Below are 25408 nucleotides of genomic sequence, written 5' to 3' on the forward strand. Positions count from 1 at the left end.
ATAGAATTAATAAAAATATAGTGTCAAATCTTTCATATGGATTTTTTTGTAAAAAAAAAAGATGAAAACATTTGCAGATATTTTTACTGGTCTTCCTTTATAAATATGCATTTCTTTAAACATAATTTAAAAGCAGTGTAAGGGAAGTAACCAAAACGTTGTATTTGGATTACCTCCCTTACACTGTTTTAGATTATCTTTATTGTTCATTAACCATTACTTTATACATAATTTAAAAGCAGTGTAAGGGAGATAATTTCAATGATGTATTTGATTTATCTCCCTTATGCTGCTTTAAATTATGTTTTGTACTAAAGTATTTGTCCATTAACCAGGACAACCTTGTTTTCCCCCTTTTTTGCCCCTAATTCCTAAACAGTTTGAGCAATAACCCCCCAAAGCAAATCCTAACCATCCCTTTGTGGTATGGAAACTTGTATAATTTCAGAGAGATCCATACACCGTTCCACAGTTATTGTCTGGAAACTAGAAAATGCTCATTTTTGGCCCCTTTTTGGCCCCTAATTCCTTAACTGTTGGTACCATAACCCCCAAAATCAATCCCAACCTTCCTTTTGTGGTGTTTAACCTTATGGTCAAATTTCAAAAAGATCCATTTACTTAAACTAAAGTTAGAGTGCGAAAACCAATATGTATTCGGACGACGACGCCGGACGACGACGACGCCGACGACGACGACGACGCCAACGTCATACCAATATACGACCACAAAATTTTTTTGCGGTCGTATAAAAATTGACTATAAAGGGCAATAACTCCTTAAGGGGTCAATTGACAATTTTGGTCATGTTGACTTATTTGTAGATCTTACTTTGCTGTACATTATTGTTGTTTACAGTTTATCTCTATCTATAATAATATTCAAGATAATAACCAAAAGCTGCAAAATTTTCTTAAAATTACCAATTCAAGGGCAGCAACCCAACAACGTGTTGCCTGATTGGTCTTAAAATTTCAGGGCAGATAGATCTTGACCTAATGAACAATTTTATCCTTGTCAGATTTGCTCTCAATGCTTTGGTTTCAGAGATATTAGCCAAAAACTGCTTTTTACCCTATGTACTATTTTTTAGCCATGTCGGCCATCTTGGTTTGCGGGCGGGGTCATCGGACACATTTTTTAAACTAGATACCCTAATGATGATTGTGGACAAGTTTGGTTAAATTTGTCTTAGTAGTTTCAGAGGAGAAGATTTTTGTAAAAGATTACAAAAATTTACGAAAAATGGTTAAAAATTGACTATAAAGGGCAATAACTCCTTAAGGGGTCAACTGACCATTTTGGTCAAGTTGACTTATTTGTAGATCTTACTTTGCTGAACATTATTGCTGTTTACAGTTTATCTCTATCTATAATAATATTCAAGATAATAACCAAAAACGGCAAAATTTCCTTAAAATTACCAATTCAGGGGCAGCAACCCAACAACGGGTTGTCCAATTCATCTGAAAATTTCAGGGCAGATAGATCTTGACCTGATAAACAATTTTACCCCCATGTCATATTTGCTCTAAATGCTTTGGTTTCAGAGATATAAGCCAAAATCTACATTTTACCCCTATGTTCTATTTTTAGCCATGGCGGCCATCTTGGTTGGTTGGCCGGGTCACCGGACACATTTTTTAAACAAGATACTTGAATGATGATTGTGTTTAAGTTTGGGTGCATTTGGCCCAGTAGTTTCAGAGGAGAAGATTTTTGTAAAAGTTTACGGACGACGGACGACGGACGCAAAGTGATGAGAAAAGCTCACTTGACCTTTCAGGTCAGGTGAGCTAAAAAGTAAGTTTGTGCACTCAAAAACAAGTTTAAAATCCATGTTTATTTTTCCGTCTAAAGTCAGGAACCTCATTAGTGGCTCTCTTTGTGTATATATCTAAGTACTTTGATTCATCGTGGAGCTTGTTGTTGATAAAAGTCTCTGATGATGTATTTTGTTGTTGGAATGCTGTCCCATTGATTTATACACTACATTTCCTTTTCTTTAAAGACATTAAGACAATTATATCTACTAACTTATGGAATAAGAGAATCCTGCATGTAGAAAAGATAAAAAAGTTATATGAAAAATGACAAACCTTTTTCGATGTTGGACTAATGAAAACAAGGCACAACTTAATAATATTAGCTTTTACAAAAAGATAGTAAAAACTATTGTTATGACTATGTGCCTGTTGTTTATAAGTTTACTAAAACTAGTAAAAACGCAATGAACTTTTTTCAACCTTTATTTCTTACAACTTTTTCTTCATAAGTTAATTCTAGTTTTCTGCTATTGTAAAGATTTATTAAATAGTTATCAGGAGTTAAGTTTTTGGTTTCAATTTCTGACCAAACTCTTTCTAAATATTTCAGACTTCTAGCTCCTTGTAATTTTCTCCCAATCATATACAGTTCAAATTTGTCTCGTTTCATCAAATCACAAGAATCTATCTGACACATATCAGGGATTTTCACAGTGTCCAGCTTTGGTGTGAATGTTATTCCAGAACACTTTTCAAGTTGTTTTAGATCAACTTGAAAATCTTTTAAGTGATGCTCATATCCTATTGGCTGATTTGGAACAATGAATGCACCAAGTCCTAATGGTTCTGATTTGTCATTTTCTATAATAATAACTTTATACAAATGTGTTGGCACAGAAACTTCATTTTTACCAATAACCTGGAAAGTAAAAACAAAATTTTAATAAAATAAAGATTTAACCTGTCCTAAGTCAGGAGCCTGTTGATCAGAAGTTGTCGTTTGTTGGTGTGGTTCATAAGTGTTTCTCGTTTCTTGTTTTTTTATATAGATTAGACCGTTGGTTTTCATGTTTGAATTGTTTTACACAGTCATTTTGGGGCCCTTTATAGCTTGCTGTTCGGTGTGAGCCAAGGCTCTGTGTTGAAGGCCGTACTTTAACCTATAATTGTTTACTTTTTATACACATATATATATATATATAGCAAATCAAGCATTCTATTAGTTACCAATATGTATTCAATAAACAACTTCTCTAAAAATACAATAAATATTATTTCATGAAAGCAACTTCAATCTTCCTTTTCTTTTCTTCAAAATTGGAACATTTTTATATTGTACCCAGTGAACTGGCAACAGCAAATTGCCACAACTCTATGAGTGAGTGTAATATGTGTATTTGAATATTGAAAAAGCTTTTTTTCTTATGAAAATTGTTCTTTCTATGGCTACAACAATTACAAAATTGCACAGATTGTGCCACTATCACTTGACATTTTAAGTCCAGGAATCCTTTGACATCTTATTAACCAACATTGTAACTTGACTGGAGCAATGAAATATCAGTGACCTACCCATATTGAATACATAAAAATAAATCATGATCCAAATTGAAGTTGCTATAACTTTTGAGCGTCAGAAGCACTTTTTGGGATAAAAAATGCTTACCTCCAAAAATTTGAAAGCCAAAGATGTACAAGTACTTGAATATGTGAGGAGATAAGACCAAATGAGACCTTCAAAGCCAAATTCATCTATTGTCAACTCTGCAGAGGGAGTTGGAACCTTAGTTTCTTAATAATTTCTAAATTCATTAATATTGAATCTAGGAAAAGATATGTTGTAAATCATGTCAGTACTGAAGCACTCACTACTCAGCTGATTTTTTATTCCAAAATATATTTTGAAAATCATTTTTGAAAAAGTTTCAAAGAGACGTAAAGCCCACATATATGATAAAAGTTAAGTTGAATGGATGACTTACTGGATATTTTACATAATGCAATCCATTTTCATCTGTGGTTGGTAAAACTAGAGGCCCACTGAATATTCTGACTCCCTTATATTTCTTTGTTAGATCCCTGCAGTACATTTCAAGTCTATTCCAGAATCCTCCATTATTTTCCAAGTTTTGAGGTAAAATATTTGATAAATAAAATGACTGCTTCATTGCTTCCTGTAATATTATAAAACAGAAAAATAATAACTACTACTGAATAATGCATCTATGGCATGCTAAAATAACGGATTATTGTAAATATATCAATTCAAGGGGAAGACAATTTAAAAAGGAATAATTGATTTGATAATATACAATGTACATGGAAATATTATGGAAAATGAAAATAAATTGAAAAAAAGAGTATTTTGAACTAGATATTCTAAACTTTATATAAATAATGAGAACTTTCTTTCAAAATAAAACGGAGTTGAAGGCTATGCATTAGTAATTGCTTACATCCATGTCATTCCGCCTTTGATGGAGAGTTGTCTCTTTCACAATCATACAGCATCTACTTATTTTGATACAGGTTGGTTATGCAGACATAAAGATATGAGAAATGTCACTACATATCAAATGTTTAGCATTCAGGCATACAGACTTGTCACTACAAACATGTATCTAGAATAAGAGTTCAGAATCCACTAGGTCTGTAGAAAAATGCTTAAATAAATAATATTTTAGGTCTGCATACACCAGGTTCGTATGCAGGCATACAGACCTAAACTATGCCAAAATAAATAATATTGAAGATTCTGCATACACCAGGTTCGTATGCAGGCATACAGACCAGAAATATACCAAAATAAATAAATAATATTGAAGGTTCTGCATACTAGTACACCAGATTCTTGTGCAGGCATACAGACCTGACAAATACTAGTATACACATAGAATGAGAGTGAGTAGCATACTTCAGGTCGGTATGCAGGCATACAAACCTAAGAAATGCTATTTATTATCTCAATTTAAAGTTCAGCATACACCAGATCTGTATGCAGGCCTTTTTATATATACAGATATACACACATGAGAAATGTAAATTTATAAGTTAGATGAGATTTCAACATACACCAGGTCAGTAAGCTGGAAAAGAGACCTGACAAATGCAAGTAAGAAAAAACAAAAACTTAAATAGCATACTCTTCACTGAAACATCTAAAATGAAAAAGTGTAAATGCTATTTTAGATATATATATTGCAAAAATGAAATAAAAGTATTACAAAAATGCAGAATAAGTAATTTATGAAGGTTTTGTCACTTGGTCTTTTTCCTGAGTGGTGAAATAGTTCATTCTAGCATCCTGTGAAAAATGATACTGCTAAAATAATGTAGTTTGGAATTTGCATTAACAAATAAATAGGGAATATGTTCATGGGACACAGATGATGCCCCCGCTTGTATATCATATAAAGTTATAAAGGGACATAACTGAAGAACGGTAAAAGTGACGCTACCTAAATTTGTACTTGATCTGAGTTTTGTGGTAATAAGTATCTTGTATAAGTTTCATAACATTTGGTTGAGGCAAACTTAAGTAAGAGAATGGAAACGAAAAATTCAGCAATTTTTATATGACCGCAAAATTTTTGCGGTCGTATATTGGTATCACGTAGTCGTCGTCAGCGTCGTCAAAAGACATTTGGTTTCCAGACAATAACTTTAGTAAATGTAAATAGAAATCTATGAAATTTAAACACAAGGTTTATAACAACAAAAGGAAGGTTGGGATTGATTTTGAGGTTATAGTCCTAACAGTTTAGGAATAAGGGGCCAAAAAGGGGCCCAACTAAGCATTTTTCTAGTTTCCAGACAATAACTTGTGGAATGGTGTATGGATCTCTCTGAAATTATACCACAAGTTTCCATACCACAAAGGGATGGTTAGGATTGGCTTTGGGGGGTTATGGCTCAAACCGTATAGGAATTAGGGAAAAAAAAGATGGGAAAACAAGGGTTTCCTGGTTAATGGACAATTAAAAAAAAGTACAATGTTATGTTTGGATTAGCTCCCTTACACTGCTTTTAAATTATGTATAAAGAAATGTTGTATTGTCTTGAGGTGATTAGCTGTCAATTAATTTTTAGAAGTTACTATTTAAAATGCTGATTAAGGAATAAACTTTAGTCATGATTATGTACTTCATTTTCTATTTTAAGACTTTTATGATGTATTTAAATGGGTAATTTAGGTTGCAAACTCCATTGGAAATTTGAATTGAGATTATGACCATATCTTGAGGGAAAGAATTTTTTTTTGGAAAAAGGGGGGGGGGGGGGGGGGTTAGGGGGGGGGGGAGGTGAAAAAAAAATTGGGGGGGGGGGGGTAAAAAAAATTGTGAGGGCGGGGACAATTTTTTCTCATTTCAGACTTCAGAAATTAAAAAGAAAATTTCTTCAAATATTTTTTTTTTTGCAAAAAAAGGGGGGGGGGGGGGTTAACAATTTTGTTTTGTGTTTTTTTTTGGGGGGGGGGTCAATTCGCAAAAGCATAGTGTATTGCACAAAAGCAAAAAAAAGGGGGGGTAATTTTTTTTTTGGGAGGGGGGGGGGGGGGGGGGGGGGGGGTCAATTCGCAACAGCATAGTGTATTGCACAAAAGCAAAAAAAATTGAATATAAATTCAAATCCTATAACCAATTCTAAGTTCTTTGACTATAGTTATTCTGTTTCAGCTGGGCTCGGCGAAGCAATTTAATCCATTTGTAAAGAGGCATAACTCTAGAACAGTAAAAGTGGCACCACCAAAATTCAAACTTGATCTGTATTTTGTGGTAATAAGCATTGTGTGTAAGTTTCATAACATTTGGTTGGCAAACTAAAGTTAGGGAGTGGAAACTAACTTTGGGACGTACGGACAGACGTACAGACGGACAAAGGTAAAACTTAATGCCCCCTCTGCTACGGAGGGGGCTTAAAAAAGACCCAAATTCTTGCAAGACAAGAGTGCACACGCTGAAATGTCTCGCCTTCTTTACTAATCATTGATATTATGTTGATAGTCCTAAATATAAAGCTTTATTACAACTGTCACATAAACTTAACATTAACCAAGTAAACTAAACATTGACCAATGAACCATGAAAATGAGGTCAAGGTCAGATGAACCATGCTAGGCAGGCATGTACAGCTAACAATTCTTCCATACAACAAATATAGTTGACCTATTGCTTATAGTTTAAGGAAAACAGACCAAAACACAAACACTTAACACTGAGCAATGAACCTTGAAAATGAGGTCAAGGTCAAATAAAACCTGCGTGACTGACATTTAGATCATAAAATATTTCCATACACCAAATATAGTTGGACTATTGCATATAGTATTAGAAAAAAATCCGTAAGGGTTCCGCGGAACCCAGTGTCTCGCCTACTTTTGCTGTTAATCACAGGCTCAACAAAAATGAGGAAAAAAATTAATAAAAATATTCCTCTCTATGCTATCTTTTGATTGTAAGTAGCTTCTGTCCAAGTTTGGTAAAAATCCAGGATAGTTTACAGTGGCGGATCCAGAACTTTTCATAAGGGGGGCCCGCTGACTGACCTAAGGGGGGCCGCTCCAGTCATACTTCAGTGATTCCCTATATAATCAACCAAATTTTTCCAACGAAAGGGGGGGCCTGGGCCCCCCCCTGGATCCGCCTATGGTTTATGAATCTAATAAATGTTTTAAAAACTTAAACTGCAGACTGTATGTAATGTTAACTGGAAGAAAAACTAAGTCCATTTATAAGTAAAACACGGAAAAAATGATAGTGTCTAGAAGGAACAAAATTTCCTTCTAGATACTAGCTTTTAATCATAAACAAGCTTCTGTCCAAGTTTGGTACAAATCCAGGATAGTTTAAGAAAGTTGTTAAAATTTTAAAAACTTTAACCACAGAGTGAATGTAATGTTAACTGGCAGAAAAACTAAGTCCATTTATAAGTAAAATACGGAAAAAATGGAATTTTTTTTTTACAAAATTTACTTCTGGATACTATCTTATGATCATAAACAAGGTTCTTTCCAAGTTTGGTAGAAATCCAGGATAGTTTAAGAAAGTTATTAAAATTTCAAAAACTTTAACCACAGAGTGAATGTAATGTTTCCTGGCAGAAAAACTAAGTCCATTTATAAGTAAAATACGGAAAAAATGGAATTTTTTTTTTACAAAATTTACTTCTGGATACTATCTTATGATCATAAACAAGCTTCTGTCCAAGTTTGGTAGAAATCCAGGATAGTTTAAGAAAGTTATTAAAATTTGAAAAACTTTAACCACAGAGTGAATATTTGTGGACGCCGCCGACGACAACGACGACACCGACGGAATGTAGGATCGCTATGTCTCGCTTTTTCGACTAAAGTCGAAGGCTCGACAAAAAGACCAAAACTCAAAAACTTAACTTTGACCACTGAACCATGAAAATGAGGTCAAGGTCAGATGACACCTGCCAGCTAGACATGTACACCTTACAATCATTCCATACACCAAATATAGTAGACCTATTGCATACAGTATAAGAAAAAAAGACCAAAACACAAAAACTTAACTATAACCACTGAACCATGAAAATGAGGTCAAAGTCAGATGACACCTGCCAGTTGGACATGTACATCTTACAGTCCTTCCGTACACCGAATATACTAGACCTATTGCTTATAGTATCTGAGATATGGACTTGACCACCAAAACTTAACCTTGTTCACTGATCCATGAAATGACGTTGAGGTCAAGTGAAAACTGTCTGACGAGCATGAGGACCTTGCAAGGTACGCACATACCAAATATAGTTATCCTATTACTTATAATAAGAAAGAATTTAACATTACAAAAAATCTTAACTTTTTTTTCAAGTAGTCACTGAACCATGAAAATGAGGTCAAGGACATTGGACATGTGACTGACGGAAACTTCGTAACATGAGGCATCCATATACAAAGTATGAAGCATCCAGACCTTCCACCTTCTAAAATATAAAGCTTTTAAGAAGTTAGCTAACGCCACCGCCGCCGCCGGATCACTATCCCTATGTCGAGCTTTCTGCGACAAAAGTCGCAGGCTCGACAAAAATGACAAGCAACGTAAATAATGCTATACAGAGATTTTTTAATGCAAAATATGACAATCAGGCCATAAGATGTAGCTTTTTCACACAAAATTGAGTTAAGTGGCATATGAGAATTTCTAATTTTAGATGAGAACTATTAAAGATATTTGTGCAATCATTATCTTAAAACATACTAATGGAAGTGTATGGAAAAAGAGACCAAAGAAGAAAAATATTCTCAATTTATAATACATATAATGCTTACAATAAATATTTAAATGTCCTTTTTTACTACATGTATCATATAAAGCTTTACCAAAAATCAGAAAAATTTCAGAGAAGAGTCGACAGCTTTGGTGCTGTGTCCAAAACTTTTTCATGTAGAGCGGTACAATTTCAGCATCTAATGATATATTTCAACATGTGTTTTACTGATTTTGTGTACTGACAAATGATGAAAGATAACAATACAGTTTATTGTTTCAATCATAATTGTTAGACAATAAATGATTTAAATCTGAAAAGCAATCAATAAAAATCCATGGAATAAGGTTGAACCATAATCCATGCTGATTTAGTATGTAATTTGCAATTGTAACCCCCGGGAATTATCAATTTACTGATAAATACCGGTAAGAATATTCAGGTAAAATCTTGGGTCTATTTTATACACACCTGTACTCAGTATATATATGGTAACTACACTGAAAAAAATACTTTGGAGTATGCCCTGAATCAAATATGTTTACTAAATTCCTAATAAATAAAATATTATACATAAAGATTAATATTAATCTAAAAACACTCACCTGACTGTGTTTATTATCCCCAGCTGGGGCCATATGACCCCTAGACCAACCGCTTCCAAGGTAATCAGAGTTTTCAGCACTGAACTGAGATTGAACATTTGGATCAGATTTAAATTTGATTTTTCTTCTGTCTGCAGGTCCTGAAATCATAAATTGATTACTTAAGCTTATTTTTATTAATGTTAAGACTTAAAGTGATATTTTAAAATATTTATCTTAAGATCTTAAGACTTAAGAACATCTGAAAATCATCTTTTTCAATTTAAATAAAAACAATTATTTATTCAAGACTGACAAAATTTCCAAATTTCTCGAAAATTGCAGGTGAATAGAAATTCTCAAACATTGCAATTATTGTTAGAAAATTTAATTACAGAACAATAGGAGGAAAAAGTATCAATAAAACTTTATGGCCAGAAAATGATCTTTTAATATAAATTCATTTTACTGATTCATGTCACCATGCATGGTCACACACATTTTGAATTTATTAGGCTCACATAAAGACAAAAATGAAAGATAAACAATTACCATCAATATTTCCCTTGGTGATATACTCAGCAACCCAAACAGGTGTTTTCTTGGCCTGATCATATGATAAGATATGATTATCGTATACCCTTATATCTGGCCCTCGATCTGGTATGCCATACTTGAGTATAGTCTCACTTGCCTTGGTCTGTGATGATAAATCTAGAATTACACACAAAAAGTGATTGTTGGTTAAATCAATCATCTTGTCTGGTCAATTCAAATAAAATACAATGGATTTTTACTTTTCATTTCATGAAATAATTAAACTTTTTTTATCAGGGGAATTAACTCAGATAATTTCCTATTGATCTATTTTTTTATTCTATTTTTAAAAATGTACAATATAAATTACATTTTTGGTAAAAGTATAAAAAATGACTATGATAGATAATTTTTTATTAATGCTCCCATACATGCCATACATGCCATACTTCCCAATTAAGATTAACTTTCTGCATTCCAAAAATCAATTAAATTGTGATGTAAGAAAAGGGTTTGTGTAAATTTTCATTCTCAGTTTTATTTCCTGACACTGCTTTACTGAAAGTTACCCCATGTGATGTTCTCAGATGGTTCTATAAATATAAAAATAAGTACAATTGACAGAGAGCAAACAACAAGGATGTAGACAACAAAAGGGCACTGTACAGCCTTCAACTATAAACAAAACCCATACCATATATAGTAAAGCTATAAAAGGCACCAGCATGACAAAATGTTGAACAATTCAAAAGAGAAAACCAACGTCCTGATTTTTGTAATAAATAACAACAAAAAAAACAAGACAGACAGCAACCAACAACAACCTATTAACTAAAATGCTGAAATTGAGGTTTATTTAATACCATGTTTATAAATTCAAACTTTAGTGAAATACAGTTCCACAAACATTGAAATATTAAGGGGGCTTAGAGGGTATACACCTCTTTTCTTTTATTGGAAAAAAAAATCATTTTTTCAAAATAAAGTTGTCAAAAACTTCCTCGCTACACTCAGTACAATTTCACCATTCAGAGTAACGACTAATGAGAAATTTCTGTTTCCGAAACGATTTTCTGATTCGGACGACAGAAAACGGCTCCTAACACAGAATCCCAAAAAGGCTTAGACAATAACTACCTTTCTTCAAAGCCCTGGATCCCCCCTGACTAAGCCACTCCTATTTAAGTGACATAAACTTCAGCATGTTGAAAACAGTCACTACAAAATAGAAATTGAAGAAATACCACCCCCTCTTTCATGCTTCCCCAAATATGTGTACCACTGCAATAGCTCAAATGAATTTATCTTTTTTGTTAATTCATTACTTTCTTGGTTATCATTTTCAAATAATATTCGATAAGAACCAATTGCTGCAAGTGTTGTGAAAGTGCCTGTGATTATTCCTTTCATAAACTGTGACATTTCCGTATTCAATGCTAATTGCTTTGTCCGTAATTGATACAGCTTTTAAAAAAACCTCTCGGACAGTTTTCCATTTTTACATGCTGAAATCTAGAGAAATCCGAAAGCTAAACGTTATTTGTACACTTCCGGTGCCGGCGTCCCACATGTAGTTTTGAAACATTGTTTTTCATCGATTCCAGCTTACACTGATCAGGTATACCATTACGCAACCATTTTGCTTGACAGAATGGACGGATGCTGTGCCTATATATCGCCGTCGTAATCAGATTGAGCCTCTTCTATCAATCTGTATCTCTTCAGGTGTATGCTTTACTTTTTATAAACCACATAGTGACTATGTTAGTCTGGATAAATCTCAGTGTTCACGAAAACTGTCGGTCCTGGCCACCAAAAATCAGGCAGGTCTGTCAATTTTGAGTGTACACCTGGTCCTAATGACCAACTTACATGACTTAAATTGGTAGTGTTATTTTTTTTTCTCTGATTTAGTATGGTTTCGAGACGTTTTGGTCGAATTCTAGTCACTTCGGCACCTAGATAAATTGGCACCTGGTCAAATCGGCACTCGGTTAAGTCAATTCGGCACTTGGTTAATTTGGCATCCCAGGGAGTTTTTTTCGGCACTCAAAATATACATTTTATTTTACAAGTAAACTATTTGAAGACTTTTATTTTTCATATTTTTTTTTTAAATATTTTTCTCGAGGTGTCGACATATATTTGTTCCGCATAACAGCAGTTCTAATGGAAACTTTCTTATATACAATGCCATAATATCTGTATCTATCGGAACTTATATTATAAGGGAATTTCTATTTCATGACAACTGCACATTGCTAGTAAACATACAACATTGGTGCCAACATTATTTATTTTATACAGGTAGACAGGAAATGCAGGAAAAAAACCAATTTAAATTACAGTGATTAAATTTCTTTCTATCCTTATATGTCTTCTTTGTTAAATTTCATTTTTTTTTAATTAGAAAACAACAAAAACTACATGAAAATTGTTAAAATAGTTATTGTTTGTAATTGATATAAGTTCATAAGCATGATAAGTAATAGGCCTAACCAATCAAAACATATTCATAGAATATTGAGAAAACTTCAAACAGAAAGCCAACTGAATTTTTTTTATTATGCATTCCAACTGCTTTTATTTACATGCGCTGATTTTGAACAATGTAAGAAATGTATCTTTTGAATTAACCTCTGAAATTTGAAGTTATTCAAAAACATACATACATTGTATAAAACATAACTATTATCCCCATACCTCATATAAAAAGGGAAGAAAAAGGTAAAAAAATATTTTAGGAGGTGCCGAATTGATTAACTTCTTATCTACCACAGGTACCTTTACAGTTCACTACTACACACAGCTGATTAGTTACCTACATGTACTGCAGCTGAATTGTAGGTTAACTACATGTACCATAGATAATTTGCAGTGAGAGAATTTTTCACAAATTCTTACAGCTGTATTATGAGTACTCTAATTAAATGTTTAATTAATTAGTATTTATTGTATATTAATTGAAAAATAAAACAAATACAAAATCGATTTCTTTCTTTTCCTTATCAAGCATGAAAGCTGCCGTAAATGGATGTAAAAAGTTTTCAAATTATTTGTCCATGTTCGGCTTCATCCTCAGAAGACTACCAATCCAGTTCTGACAAACTAAACTATCCCTTCCTATACTTCTAATTTTGCTTTCTAATTGCATAAATCCTTCAAATTCTTCACTTTCGCTATCCAATTTGAACAAAGAAGCCCATTTATCCGCCATTGTTTAAACCGCATTCCGAACGTGTAAAATTCATCATAATTAAATGTAAGCACACACCTTTTAATGAAAAGGAATGTACATAGTTGAAAGGTTATTCATTTGTAAAACCAAATTTCATTGGTTCATTTCGGGATTCCCCAACAGTTTTGTCCAATCTAGTGGTATATTTTACGGAAATATCTGTCACCGGGACTGCGCAAGTGTATGTTTACAGCAGATCTATCAGTCACTGCGAATACACACTTGATTTTTCAAGCCGATTTATCAGTCACTGCGGACAGAAGGATGATAAATACCGCGTATATGTCGGTCAGTGGTAGATAAAAGAGTTAACCAATTGCCGAAATGACTTTAAATAGGTGCCGATTTGACTAGATGCCGATTTGACCAGTTGTCGATTTCACTTGTTTTATAAGTGCTGAATTGACCAGGTGCTGATTTGACTTGTACCCGTTTTGGTCATGAACTAGTTTGGCCATATGTCATTTCGGCAATAACCCAGTTCAGCCTTGGTTGTTTCGGTCTATTATACATTTTTTTCTAAATGTCCATGCCTATCAATGTTTTGAATAATAAAAAATAAAAGGTAACTAACTATTTCTTTATATATGATTCGATTTTCTTAATAAAGATAAATATGATGCAGTATAAGGAAAATTTCACAGTCTGCAGAGCCAGGTAAAGATTAAAATTTTCTAATTTTGCTACCTTTAAAACATATACCACGACATCAATTATGCCAAATGATCGATACAAAATTGTTTGAAAAATGAAAATGAACGTATTGTTTTGTTTCAAAATATTATAATAATGTTGTACTGGATTACATAATAATTATTATATTATACAGATATGTTTGTATATTTAATTAGATAATTGGATTAGCTAAGTGATAAAATTAGTTGACAAAGGTATGTGTCTCATAATTAACCAATCAACTTGTTATTTAATTTGATTATTTCAAAACAAGACTGTCATCTTTTTTTTGCTTATGTCATTTTGAGAAGATCAGGGCTGAAAATTATGTGGAGGCATGTAGGCCATTGCATGCCTCCTATGGTGGGCCAACCAAAATGAAATAAAAAGAACAAAAACACTATATTATTTGGTAGTTCTTGTCTTGACACCAGTTGCAACACATCGTAGAAAATCTATTGTACATGTTACCTCTTAAAGTATAAAGCACAAAAAAACCCAACTAACATAAAGACAAAAAAAGATGTAAGAATACTTGCAATTACTGAAAGCTACTTTATGTTATTCAATTAATTATGTATATATATAAAAACTGAAATATTTTTTTCTCCATTTTACAGGTTTTTTGTCCTGACTTAGGATGGATCAGGAACTGTATGATGAGTTTGGTAATTACATAGGTCCTGAATTAGATAGTGATGAGGAAGATGAGGATGCAGAAGAAGACAAGAACAGAGAGGATGCCATGGCTGAATATGCAGGGGAAGTAAGTTGATTAGAAATGGAAATTGCAGGTAACATTTTGTAGTTACAAAATTTCTTCAACAGGGAAAGTGTGTTCATTAATTTAATAATATAAACTATACACTCCTAAAAAGCAACATGATATTTGCTAATCCTTCAAAAACTACACCCCTACCAGAGTGAATTTAGTGTTTGCCTTTACAGTCAAACCTTGTTGTGTTGAAAGCTTAACAAGTTGAGGTATTCTGTCAGTCCTGGTTAAATTCACTTTTATTCATTATTTGTGATTTTTTTTTATTCTGATAAGTTGCAGTTCGTTGACTAGAAATCTTGGTTCATTTGAGAATATTTTGAAGTTATGTCAAAGAAAAAAGAACATAAACTAACACAGATGTGTTGGAGGTTTTAGATACTATAAAAGTAGTTTTAAAATATTCATATACAATTTTTCCTTCATTAATAATTATAATAATTTGTCAATCCGTTTGTTTGCATAACAATTAAAATGACACAAGCAATAAAACCAGTAAATTTATTTTCGTCATTATCCATGCACAGTGTTCTTCCCAGTATTATCATATCATCATTGTATTTTGAATAGCACTGTTTCCCTAAAACTATAGCACTACATTTTTTGGCATACACATGTGCACTTGTAAAACATCAATGCACTGGACCATCAACTTTTTACTCACATTTTATTTTAGGATGATGATGATGACATGGATGCTGATGAGGCTGATGATGCAGCTGAGATGCAAGTTGTCTTACATGAGGATAAGAAATATTATCCTACAGCAGAGGAGGTGTATGGTCCTGAAGTAGAGGTATAAAGTTAAAAAGAGCTTTTATCTTTTTTTTCTTAGGCTTATTTCATCAAGTATAATGGAATAGTGACTTATTAATTTTACCATTATAATTCTAATATTGGATTAACAAAATAATAACTTCTGATTGTTTTAAAATGAAATAAATTTTGGAGGTTTGATGAACATCAATTTTAACTTCGTGTGCAAAACTGTTGAATCTTTGTTGTGTTATATATACATGTACATGATTTTTAGCTACGGAAAACAAACTGCAAAAAAAAGGACAGAAAAAAGAATAAAGAATCAAGAATGACATTTTAGTTTATAAATGCTTGTGCTACTTTAATGACCACTTAAGTTTTAAGGTGAATTTATTTAAAAGCTGCAACACTAAATTAAAATTCCTGATGTTGAAAATCAATTACTACTTTATTTGTTAATGTTCAATACAAATTCTATAAATATTGTTGAGGAGAAAATTTCATAATTGCAAGATTAAAATAAATGCCCTTTAAAATAATCTGAATACCCAGGGCATTTTTTTATCAATATACAGTAATCCATATTTGTATTTATAACACTGAACAGAAATGTTACTGAAAATCTTCATCTTGTACAATTTGGATTTATCGCTGGGTCTCAGATCAGTATGTTGTTTTTGATGATTTGTTTGTATTGTGTCTAGTGGCTTTAACTGTAAAGACCATTGGTGTATTTACACTTTTGGGTATTCAGCTGAATTGTCTCCGAATCACCATAGATCTGTCTCTGAATAACCCTCTAATTTTGTGAAATGTGTGGTAATTTAAAAAAGTGAAATTAATGGAAGTTAAAAGAGTGGGCATATTTATATGATAAATTAAGAGAGTGAGCATATAAATTGTTATGTTTTTTTTATCTACAGACTATTGTACAAGAAGAAGATACACAGCCATTGACAGAACCAATTATAGCTCCTGTGAAAAAGAAGAAATTTACAATGGCTGAACAAGATCTACCAGATACAGTTTATAATATGGAGTAGGTTGATAATAACATTTTACAAATAAAAATAGACATACCATTTGTAAAAGCAATTGTGAATTATGTTGAGTAGAAACTGCAAGTTATCTGCCTGACTATCCTTAATAAGTATTGTAAACAGGAGAATAACTAGGATGTGTGTAAATGTGTATTAATTTATAGTAATTTTTAGCTCACCTGGCCGAAAGGCCTAGTGAGCTTTTCTCATCACTTGTCTTCCGTCGTCTTCGTCGTTAACTTTTATAAAAAATTTCCTCCTCTGAAACCACTGGGCAAAATTTAACCATACTTGGCCATAATCATCATTGAAGTATCTAGTTTTAAAAATGTGTCCGACCTGCCAACCAAGATGGCTGACATGGCTAAAAATAGAACATAGGGGTCAAATGCAAGTTTTGCTTATTATTTTGAAAATCACTATAAATAGAGAAATTCTGACAGGAGTAAAAATGTTCAGAATGTTGAGCTCTTACTATTGTCCATTTACATCTAAAGTGTCAGATGACTTCTTATTGGAGTTATTGGCCTTAAATGACAAATTTTACCATTTTAATTTTTTTTTCCTTATCTCGAAAAAATTTATAATAGATACACAGAAACTTTCATAAGTAAAAGTGATCAGCAAGACAAGATCTTCCAATAAGTCACGGAACAAAAATAGTCAGACGACTCCTTATTAAGAGTTATTGCCCTTTAATGATGATTTTTGTCGAGCCTTCCACTTTTGTGGAAAAAGCGAGACATAGCGATCCTACATTCCGTCGTCGTCGTCGTTGTCGGCGTCCACAAATATTCACTCTGTGGTTAAAGTTTTTGAAATTTTAATAACTTTCTTAAACTATTCTGGATTTCTACCAAACTTGGACAGAAGCTTGTTTATGATCATAAGATAATATTCAAAAGTAAATTTTGTAAAAAAAAAATTCCATTTTTTCCGTATTTTACTTATAAATGGACTTAGTTTTTCTGCCAGGAAACATTACATTCACTCTGTGGCAAGGCTTCCAAAACGGTCATATATGCCGGACATTTGTATAATGTCCGGTAAAAGTCTGGCTGGGCAAAGCATGAAACGGTCATCTACTTTTTAGTTTTCAAGGCTTTCTTAAGAGACGGTCATTTTAACATAATTCGCGATCTTTTTGACCCCACCTTTTGCCTTTAACAGCCACACATTTCCGGTCATAAAAGTGACATTACCATTAAGTACTATCAAAACAACCCCTACGTTAATACCTTTTCATTTTAATCAAGGATAATTAGATGTCGAACAGCTGAAATTTACCTGTTCAGGTGACAGGTAAACTATTTTGAACCGGACATTGATCGGTCTATTTAAAGTTATTTTCTTACATTTCAGCGGTCTGCATCTAATTAATTTAGTCAAAAAGATTTAAATTCTCAGAAATACGTTTACAATTATGATTTGATGAAAAAATTAAAAAGGTGAAAATGGAAAATCGTCATAACCACGTTGTTTGAACCAGAGACACGTCTCTGTTTGAACTAGTACATGTGTGCGCATGTGCGCAGGTGTGAAATTTAATTATGCATCCTTATTTCTTAAAAAAATGCTTAAATTGTCTTTGATACCTTTATCTCGCGTTCATTTCGAATATTTTCTTGAAGAAATAACGTAGAAAGAGCTACTTACACACATTCATGCTTTGCAAACGTACACAGAATTTACGTATCCGTCTCTGGTCCATGTTTTACCATTGTCAAGATAACATCCGGTATAACATTAGAAACGAAATTAAAGTTTTTTGACAACTTTATTTTGCACAAATAAAGAGTGTACGGCAGATATAAGTACGCTGATGTTGCACACTTCGAATGATGCACTGCCAATTTAACAGTTTACGTCAGAACTTCAAATTTGAATCAAAGAAAGTTTAATATCATTTTTTTTTTAATGTCAATCATTGGGATGGCCAACTCAGTAACTGTTTACCATAATTGCCTTTTGTTTATTTTGTCTTAAGGGATTAAAATCGGGATAATATATAAAATGTCCGGCTGGCTAAAAATAATTTTGGAAGCTTTGCTCTGTGGTTAAAGTTTTTGAAATTTTAATAACTTTCTTAAACTATCCTGGATTTGTACCAAACTTGGAAAGAAGCTTGTTTATGATCATAAGATAGTATCCAGAAGTAAATTTAAAAAAAAAAATAATCTATTTTTTCCATATTTTACTTATAAATGGACTTAGTTTTTCTGCCAGTTAACATTACATTCACTCTGTGGTTAAAGTTTTTAAAATTTTAACAACTTTCTTAAACTATCCTGGATTTGTACCAAACTTGGACAGAAGCTTGTTTATGATTAAGAGCTAGTATCTAAAAGGAAATTTTGTTAAAATTTTGTTCCATTTTTTCCGTATTTTACTTATAAATGGACTTAGTTTTTCTTCCAGTTAACATTACATAACAGTCTGCAGTTTAAGTTTTTAAAACATTTATTAGATTCATAAACTATCCTGGATTTTTACCAAACTTGGACAGAAGCTACTTACAATCAAAAGATAGTATAGAGAGGAATATTTTTATTAATTTTTTTCCTCAATTTTGTTGAGCCTGTGATTAACAGCAAAAGTAGGCGAGACACTGGGTTCCGCGGAACCCTTACGAATTTTTACCAGATTTATGCTTTTTTGCCTAATATCTTAAAAACTATAATAGAGAAATAGAAATTTAAAAAAGCAAAACTCATCAGCAAGATAGGATCTACAAATAAGTCAACATGACCAAAATTTTAAGTCACCTCCTTATTGACGTTATTGCCCTTTAATGACCCATTTTTTGCCTATTATCTTGAAAACTGTAATAGATAGAAACTTTAAATAGCACAAATGATCAGCAAGACAAGATCTACAAATAAGACATTTTGGTCGAAATCTTCAGACGACTCGTTATTGGAGTTATTCCCCTTTAATGATAATTTTTACATTTTTTTCATAAAAAAATAAATAGATAAATAGAATCTTTAGAAAGGAAAAATTATCAGCAGGATAAGATCTACAAATATGTTAGCATGACTGAAATTGTCAGCTAACTCTTAATAGATTTGTTCCCCTTTAATGATGAATTTACTAAAAAGTGGCCATTATTGAAGATGCAGGTGAGAGACACAGGCTCTTTAGAGCCATTAGTTTACGTTGCAATATAAAGTTTTACTGCTATCATTGATGAGCCAGTATACATACACACATACGCTTAAAATTTAGAATTTATAATTATTTTCAGATTTTTGGCTGATTTGATGGACAGTCCAGATCTGATAAGAAATATAACTTTGTGTGGTCACCTTCACCATGGAAAGGTAATCTTAATTCAACAGCTACTGTGTTACAATGAGTATTGAACAAAAATGTGTCACTGTATTGTTTAATATGGGAATGTCATTGTTAGCAAATATCAAAATTTAGAAAAAAAGATAATTTTATTTTTAAGTGTTGAGTAAAAGTAAGAATAGATACAGAGAGATTTTACAGCAATGGTACAATTGTTACTGTGAAGTATTGTCTTGCCATTAAAATCATGAAAGTAGAATCATACTTATGTAATACATAAAATTGAGAATGGAAACTGGCAATGTGTCAAAGAGACAACAACCCGACCAAAGGACAGAAAACATAAAATTGAGAATGGAAACGGGGAATATGTCAAAGAGACAACAACTCGATCAAAGAGCAGATAACAGCCGAAGGCCACCAATGGGTCTTAAACGCAGCGAGAAAATCCCGCACCCGGAGGTGGTCCTCAGCTGGCCCCTAAATAAAATAGTGTACTGGTTCAGTGAAAATGGACGTCACTCTAAACCCAAAAACATATAAAGGAACTAAAATTAAAAAAACATACAAGACTAACAAAGGCCAGAAGCTCCTGACTTGGGACAGGCCCAAAAATGCTGCGGGGTTAAACATATTTTTTGAGATCTCAACCCTCCCACTATACCTCTAGCCAATGTAGAATAAAGAAACACATAGCAATACGCACATTAAAACTCAGTTTAAAAGAAGTCTGAGTCCGATGTCAGAAAAGGTAACAAAAGAAACTAAGCAAAATGACAATGATACATAAATTAACAAAGGACTACTAGCAGTTACTGACATGCCAGCTCCAGACCTCAATTAAACTGATTGAAAGATTATGTCTGCATCATATGAAAATCAGGTAAAATCCCTCCCATTAGGGGTTTTGTATCATACCATCATAAAATATATGAGAAGAACATAACCCGTATCATGCCAACAACTGGTTTTAGAATAAATGTGTTTATTTCCGATGCAAAGTCCCTATGAGTGAATCAATATTAATACCAAAATATGCAATCCTTAATGACCTGACAACAGTATCGTAACTATATCCCTTCCGAATAAGTCTGTTTAAAGATTTGGTTAGCTTTTGAGGTGAATGCCAACATTTTTTGCTTTGTAAAGAATATTACCATAAAATATTGGATGTGAAATACCTGAACGTATAAGATGTCTGCATGTTGATTAATATTTACGAATGATGTCCTTGTACCGATGATAAAATTTAGTAAATGTTTTGACTAGTTTGTGATATCGAAAACCCTGGTGTAATAATTTTTCAGTAATACAGAGATTTCTTTCGTTGAAATCAAATACGTTGTTACATTCATGAGCGAATTGTTTTGAAAAGAACAGAAATAATATGATAAAGTAGAAATTTGAAACTTTCTATCAAGCATTTATTGATATATGCGTGTACTGAATTATATTTTGCTTGAACCAATATATTAATAATAAGTCTTCATTTCACTTACACAAACCAAAGACAACCACCGAATTACAGACTCCTGATTAGGGACAGGCACATAAAGAATGTGGCTGGGTTACACATGTTTGTAAGTGCTCAACCCTCCCTAACCTGGGACAGTGGTGTAACAGTACTGCATATGAACTATAAAGAATCGGTTGCAAATGGCTTAATAACTTAATAGATATAGATTGGTACAAATCACAAAAAACAATTAACATAAAAACAATAGACACAAAGCACCTATATAAGAATACTTGCAGTAACAGAAAGCTAGTTCAAAGCCAATTACATCATGTTCTCCAAGACTAAAGGGGGCCTCAGTGGCCGAGTGGTCTAAGTATTCCAACTACTGTATCACTAGCCAGTCAACACTTGAGGTTGTGGGTTCGAATCCCGCACGGGGCAGGTGCACTCGACTCCAATCTTAATTGACTAGGATTGTTAGTTATCCTACCGAAGGTCGTGGTTCTCTCCAGGCACTCAGGCTTCCTCCACCAATAAAAACTGACCACCACGAAATATCACAATAGTGTTGAAAGTGGTGTTAAACGCCAATCAATCAACAAAGACTAAAGTATCAGTCAGTACACATCCAACAGATTTAGTGTTAAGACGTTATAAACAGTCTGAGAAACACATTGCCTTATACAATGCCAAAATATAAGAAAACATTATCAACAAGATGAAGGATTATGAGTACTATAACTATACATGTATTGCAATATATATTTAGTTATGTTTTAATTTTTCAAAAACAAAATCAATGTTAATACTTATAAAAACAATACTTTTTTAAAGATTTTTCTGCAGTGTTAAATTGACAATCTTTAAGAATAAGTTTATTCAATTGTATCAATCAGTTTACAAAGATTGTATCTAAATTTATGGGCACTATAAACAACATCACCATAAAAATAAGAATGTGATATCCCATTTTTAATAAGAATTCTACAATCAAACTTCCTAACCAAAGCTTTGTATCTATGAAAGATTTTTTTTTAAGTTTTAATTTACTTGTGGCAATGAAATCTCTGACATAGTAATTTATGATTATACTTTTCCATAAATTCACGTACTTTAATTTTTCTGCATTTTGCTACATGTATATACTCACTGCACAATCTTGAGATATAGCTGTTGATGTAAGATCTGGGTTTTTTCAGACTTCTTTTGTTGACTGTTTAATGCTTCAAACACATCCTGAGATGCAGGTCAATGATGAAAAAGATGTAAGTAATTTATTTGTCTGCTATAAGAATAGCAAATATTGTTTTAGCTCTGATTGAATTACATTTTTTCATCTGTTTAAGGTTGTTGTAAAATAAAATTATATTTGGTGTCTGAACCTTCTTTTTGACGAATTCTGCTTTTGTGAAAAACAAGCTGAAGCCCCACCTATCTATTGATTGCAGATGTCAATCTTAATTACAATGCTTGGGCAAACATTTATACAAACAAAAAGGAAGCATGTCAACCAAACCTTTAAACTACAAGCATTTGGAAAATAGCTCTAATGACAAAATTTGAATCCTGATTCAGCAAAATATTTGTTTGTTACAATTTATACTAAATATTAAACTTGTTTACTATCATACAGATTGTTTGCCAATTTTACCACTTGTTTTACTTTTCAGCTTCGTTACTCAGACATCTTATTTACAGAGCAGGAGGTAAGTGTTTCATTTTCATTACAGAAGGTTTGACAAGTCTTATGTTTTCCTCCTTTGGAACAAAGTCTGTTCAACAATTGGAGTGTTTGAAACAAATGCATCATGTTAGCCTGATGAAACAAAAGTTATGTGATGTCTAAGACATTGATTATATAACAAATACGTTTTACAAATGCATGTTAATTAGTTCATGGGGGGGGGGGGGGGAAGTTTTAGAGGTTGTGACAGAATCATTATCAATAGTTAATGAAGCATAATTTTGCATGGAACTGGCATTGAAAATTATTTACTAGGGACTTCATCACATTTACTAAAGTGTTGTCTTTACTTCTGTGAAAAAGATGAACTTGTTCGTTTAGAAATAAACCAAAGTTCTAGGATAAACCATAAAACTAAATACAATAAAGCAGAGTTTAAAAAGTTTATTATTTAAATGATCTTTAACAAAACATGAAATGATTTTACTTTCAGAGAGGAGTTAGCATCAAATCAACACCTATAACCCTAGTGTTGCCAGATACCAGAAACAAGTCCTACCTTGTCAATATGTTTGATACTCCAGGTATTATTAAAAACTGAAACTGTAGTTTTCTATACACTTTAATCAACCCTTCTTAGCTCTTTATAAAATTTTATAGGCTTTGTGATGTGTTTGGCTTAGCCTTATTAACTTTAGACCTAGACATCACATGATAATAGTTGACCCAAACTTGAAAAGTTTAACCTTAACTTATCATATTTCTTACAGGTTAACTTGTAAAACATAAAGAAAAACTGTTGTTCCAATCATGAAAACCACACGAATATGGTTTAATAAATCAATCTTTTTTTTTAATTTTCCATATTTGTATAAATTTGCTCACAGACTTGATAAAAGACTAATTAGAATGATCTAATTTTCCTTGCAGGACATGTAAATTTTTCTGATGAAGTAACAGCAGCATTCAGACTTAGTGATGGAGCAGTTATATTTGTAGATGCAGCTGAAGGTGTAAGTATATATACTTGTACAATGAAAACAACAGGTAACAACCATGCCTACTGTTTAGGAGATATATGTATTGTGTAAGCTACATATACATAAGCTGATTCACTTCGTCAGATAATGCTAGGGCAAGCTGATATTCCATCTGATGAACTCAGTATTAAAACAGAATTCCATTTTTCTTTGTATCAGCAATTTGTCTTAACAAGATGTTTTTTTGTTGAGAATATAAAATAAAATGAATATGTTAGTAAAACTACTTTTACGCATACAAAATTTTGTGATAGTTGTTTGGTTGTATGAATGAAGTCGCATGCATTTCATTGATAAATTGATGCAGATGGACATATACGTGTGATGTTGCTGCACTGATATGTGATGTCATGCCTAATATTTTCGAGTATCAAGTCCTGTCATGATATGAAAAAATGTTGAGCTAAAGGAAAAAAAACCAAATGTACAAATTGCTGATAATACGTTTTAATAAGTTGAACTCCAAGTAATTGTATGATATTATTGTATACAGGTAATGTTGAACACAGAACGATTGATAAAGCATGCTGTACAGGAAAGACTACCAATCACAGTGTGTATTAATAAAGTAGATCGATTAATACTGGAATTAAAATTACCGCCAACAGATGCTTATTATAAACTCAGACATATACTGGAGGAAATAAACAGTTTAATCAGGTTAGTAAACTACACTGCCAACAGGTAATAGTGAGGGCAAACCCACCCACCCCCACTAACAGATGCTTATTATAAACTCCGACATATACTGGAGGAAATAAACAGTTTAATCAGGTATCAGGTTAGTAAACTACACTACAAACAGGTAATAGTGAGGGCAATCCCCCCCCCCCCCCCCCCCAAAAAAAAATGGTAAAATTTAATTGCATATTTAATCAAAATAAAAACCATGTAAACTCAGATATATATTGGAGAAAATTACTTTGACTGGAAACTAACAGTTCTACCTACTCAAATTTTTATTGTGGTGGAAATTAATAGTTTGATCGGGAAAATATACTACTTCTAAAGTAAATGTTGATACAATGTAGCTTGAGGCTTATAAAAGTGTGATTGATTAAAAAACAAGATTTGTAATTGATGGAAATTGTCATGACATGAATTAAAGTAAATACTTCTCTTTGAAATAACATTATCAGGGTGCTCGACACATATAAAAAATACATAGATATATTTTTAAAGAAAAATTACTAGCAGGTAGCATGCAGACTAAGCTAGTTTTGAAAATAAATATCAAACAGGCGATTTCTGTGGACTAAGATCTTTACAGATGTAAAGAAATAAAAGCATACATGAAGGTTCTTTAGATGGAACGTA

General features: G+C 32.5%; 2 protein-coding genes across 2 annotated transcripts in view; one reads left to right on the forward strand and one right to left on the reverse strand.

The window, feature by feature from the left end:
- Positions 1-2217: 2217 nt before the first annotated feature.
- On the reverse strand, positions 2218-11600 carry LOC127730728 (nuclease EXOG, mitochondrial-like). The gene is made up of 5 exons (XM_052239244.1): positions 11453-11600; positions 10143-10304; positions 9612-9751; positions 3750-3941; positions 2218-2686 (listed from the first exon to the last, which is right to left on the reverse strand). Exons 1-5 carry the CDS (start codon positions 11547-11549, stop codon positions 2243-2245), a joined length of 1035 nt encoding a protein of 344 aa, XP_052095204.1. The 5' UTR covers positions 11550-11600; the 3' UTR covers positions 2218-2242.
- A 62-nt stretch (positions 11601-11662) lies between these two features.
- Positions 11663-25408, forward strand: part of LOC127730730 (116 kDa U5 small nuclear ribonucleoprotein component-like) — a 40564-nt gene continuing 26818 nt past the window's right edge. The window contains exons 1-10 of the mRNA XM_052239248.1: positions 11663-11745; positions 14661-14806; positions 15492-15611; positions 16498-16613; positions 19862-19937; positions 22567-22632; positions 23038-23073; positions 23545-23635; positions 23982-24064; positions 24585-24751. Coding sequence (XP_052095208.1) covers positions 14681-14806; positions 15492-15611; positions 16498-16613; positions 19862-19937; positions 22567-22632; positions 23038-23073; positions 23545-23635; positions 23982-24064; positions 24585-24751 — 881 coding nt within the window. The 5' untranslated portion in view covers positions 11663-11745; positions 14661-14680. The remainder of the gene's footprint in view (positions 11746-14660; positions 14807-15491; positions 15612-16497; positions 16614-19861; positions 19938-22566; positions 22633-23037; positions 23074-23544; positions 23636-23981; positions 24065-24584; positions 24752-25408) is intronic.

This window comes from Mytilus californianus, unplaced genomic scaffold, assembly GCF_021869535.1.
Source record: "Mytilus californianus isolate M0D057914Y unplaced genomic scaffold, xbMytCali1.0.p SCAF_2, whole genome shotgun sequence".
Lineage (NCBI taxonomy): Eukaryota > Metazoa > Mollusca > Bivalvia > Mytilida > Mytilidae > Mytilus > Mytilus californianus.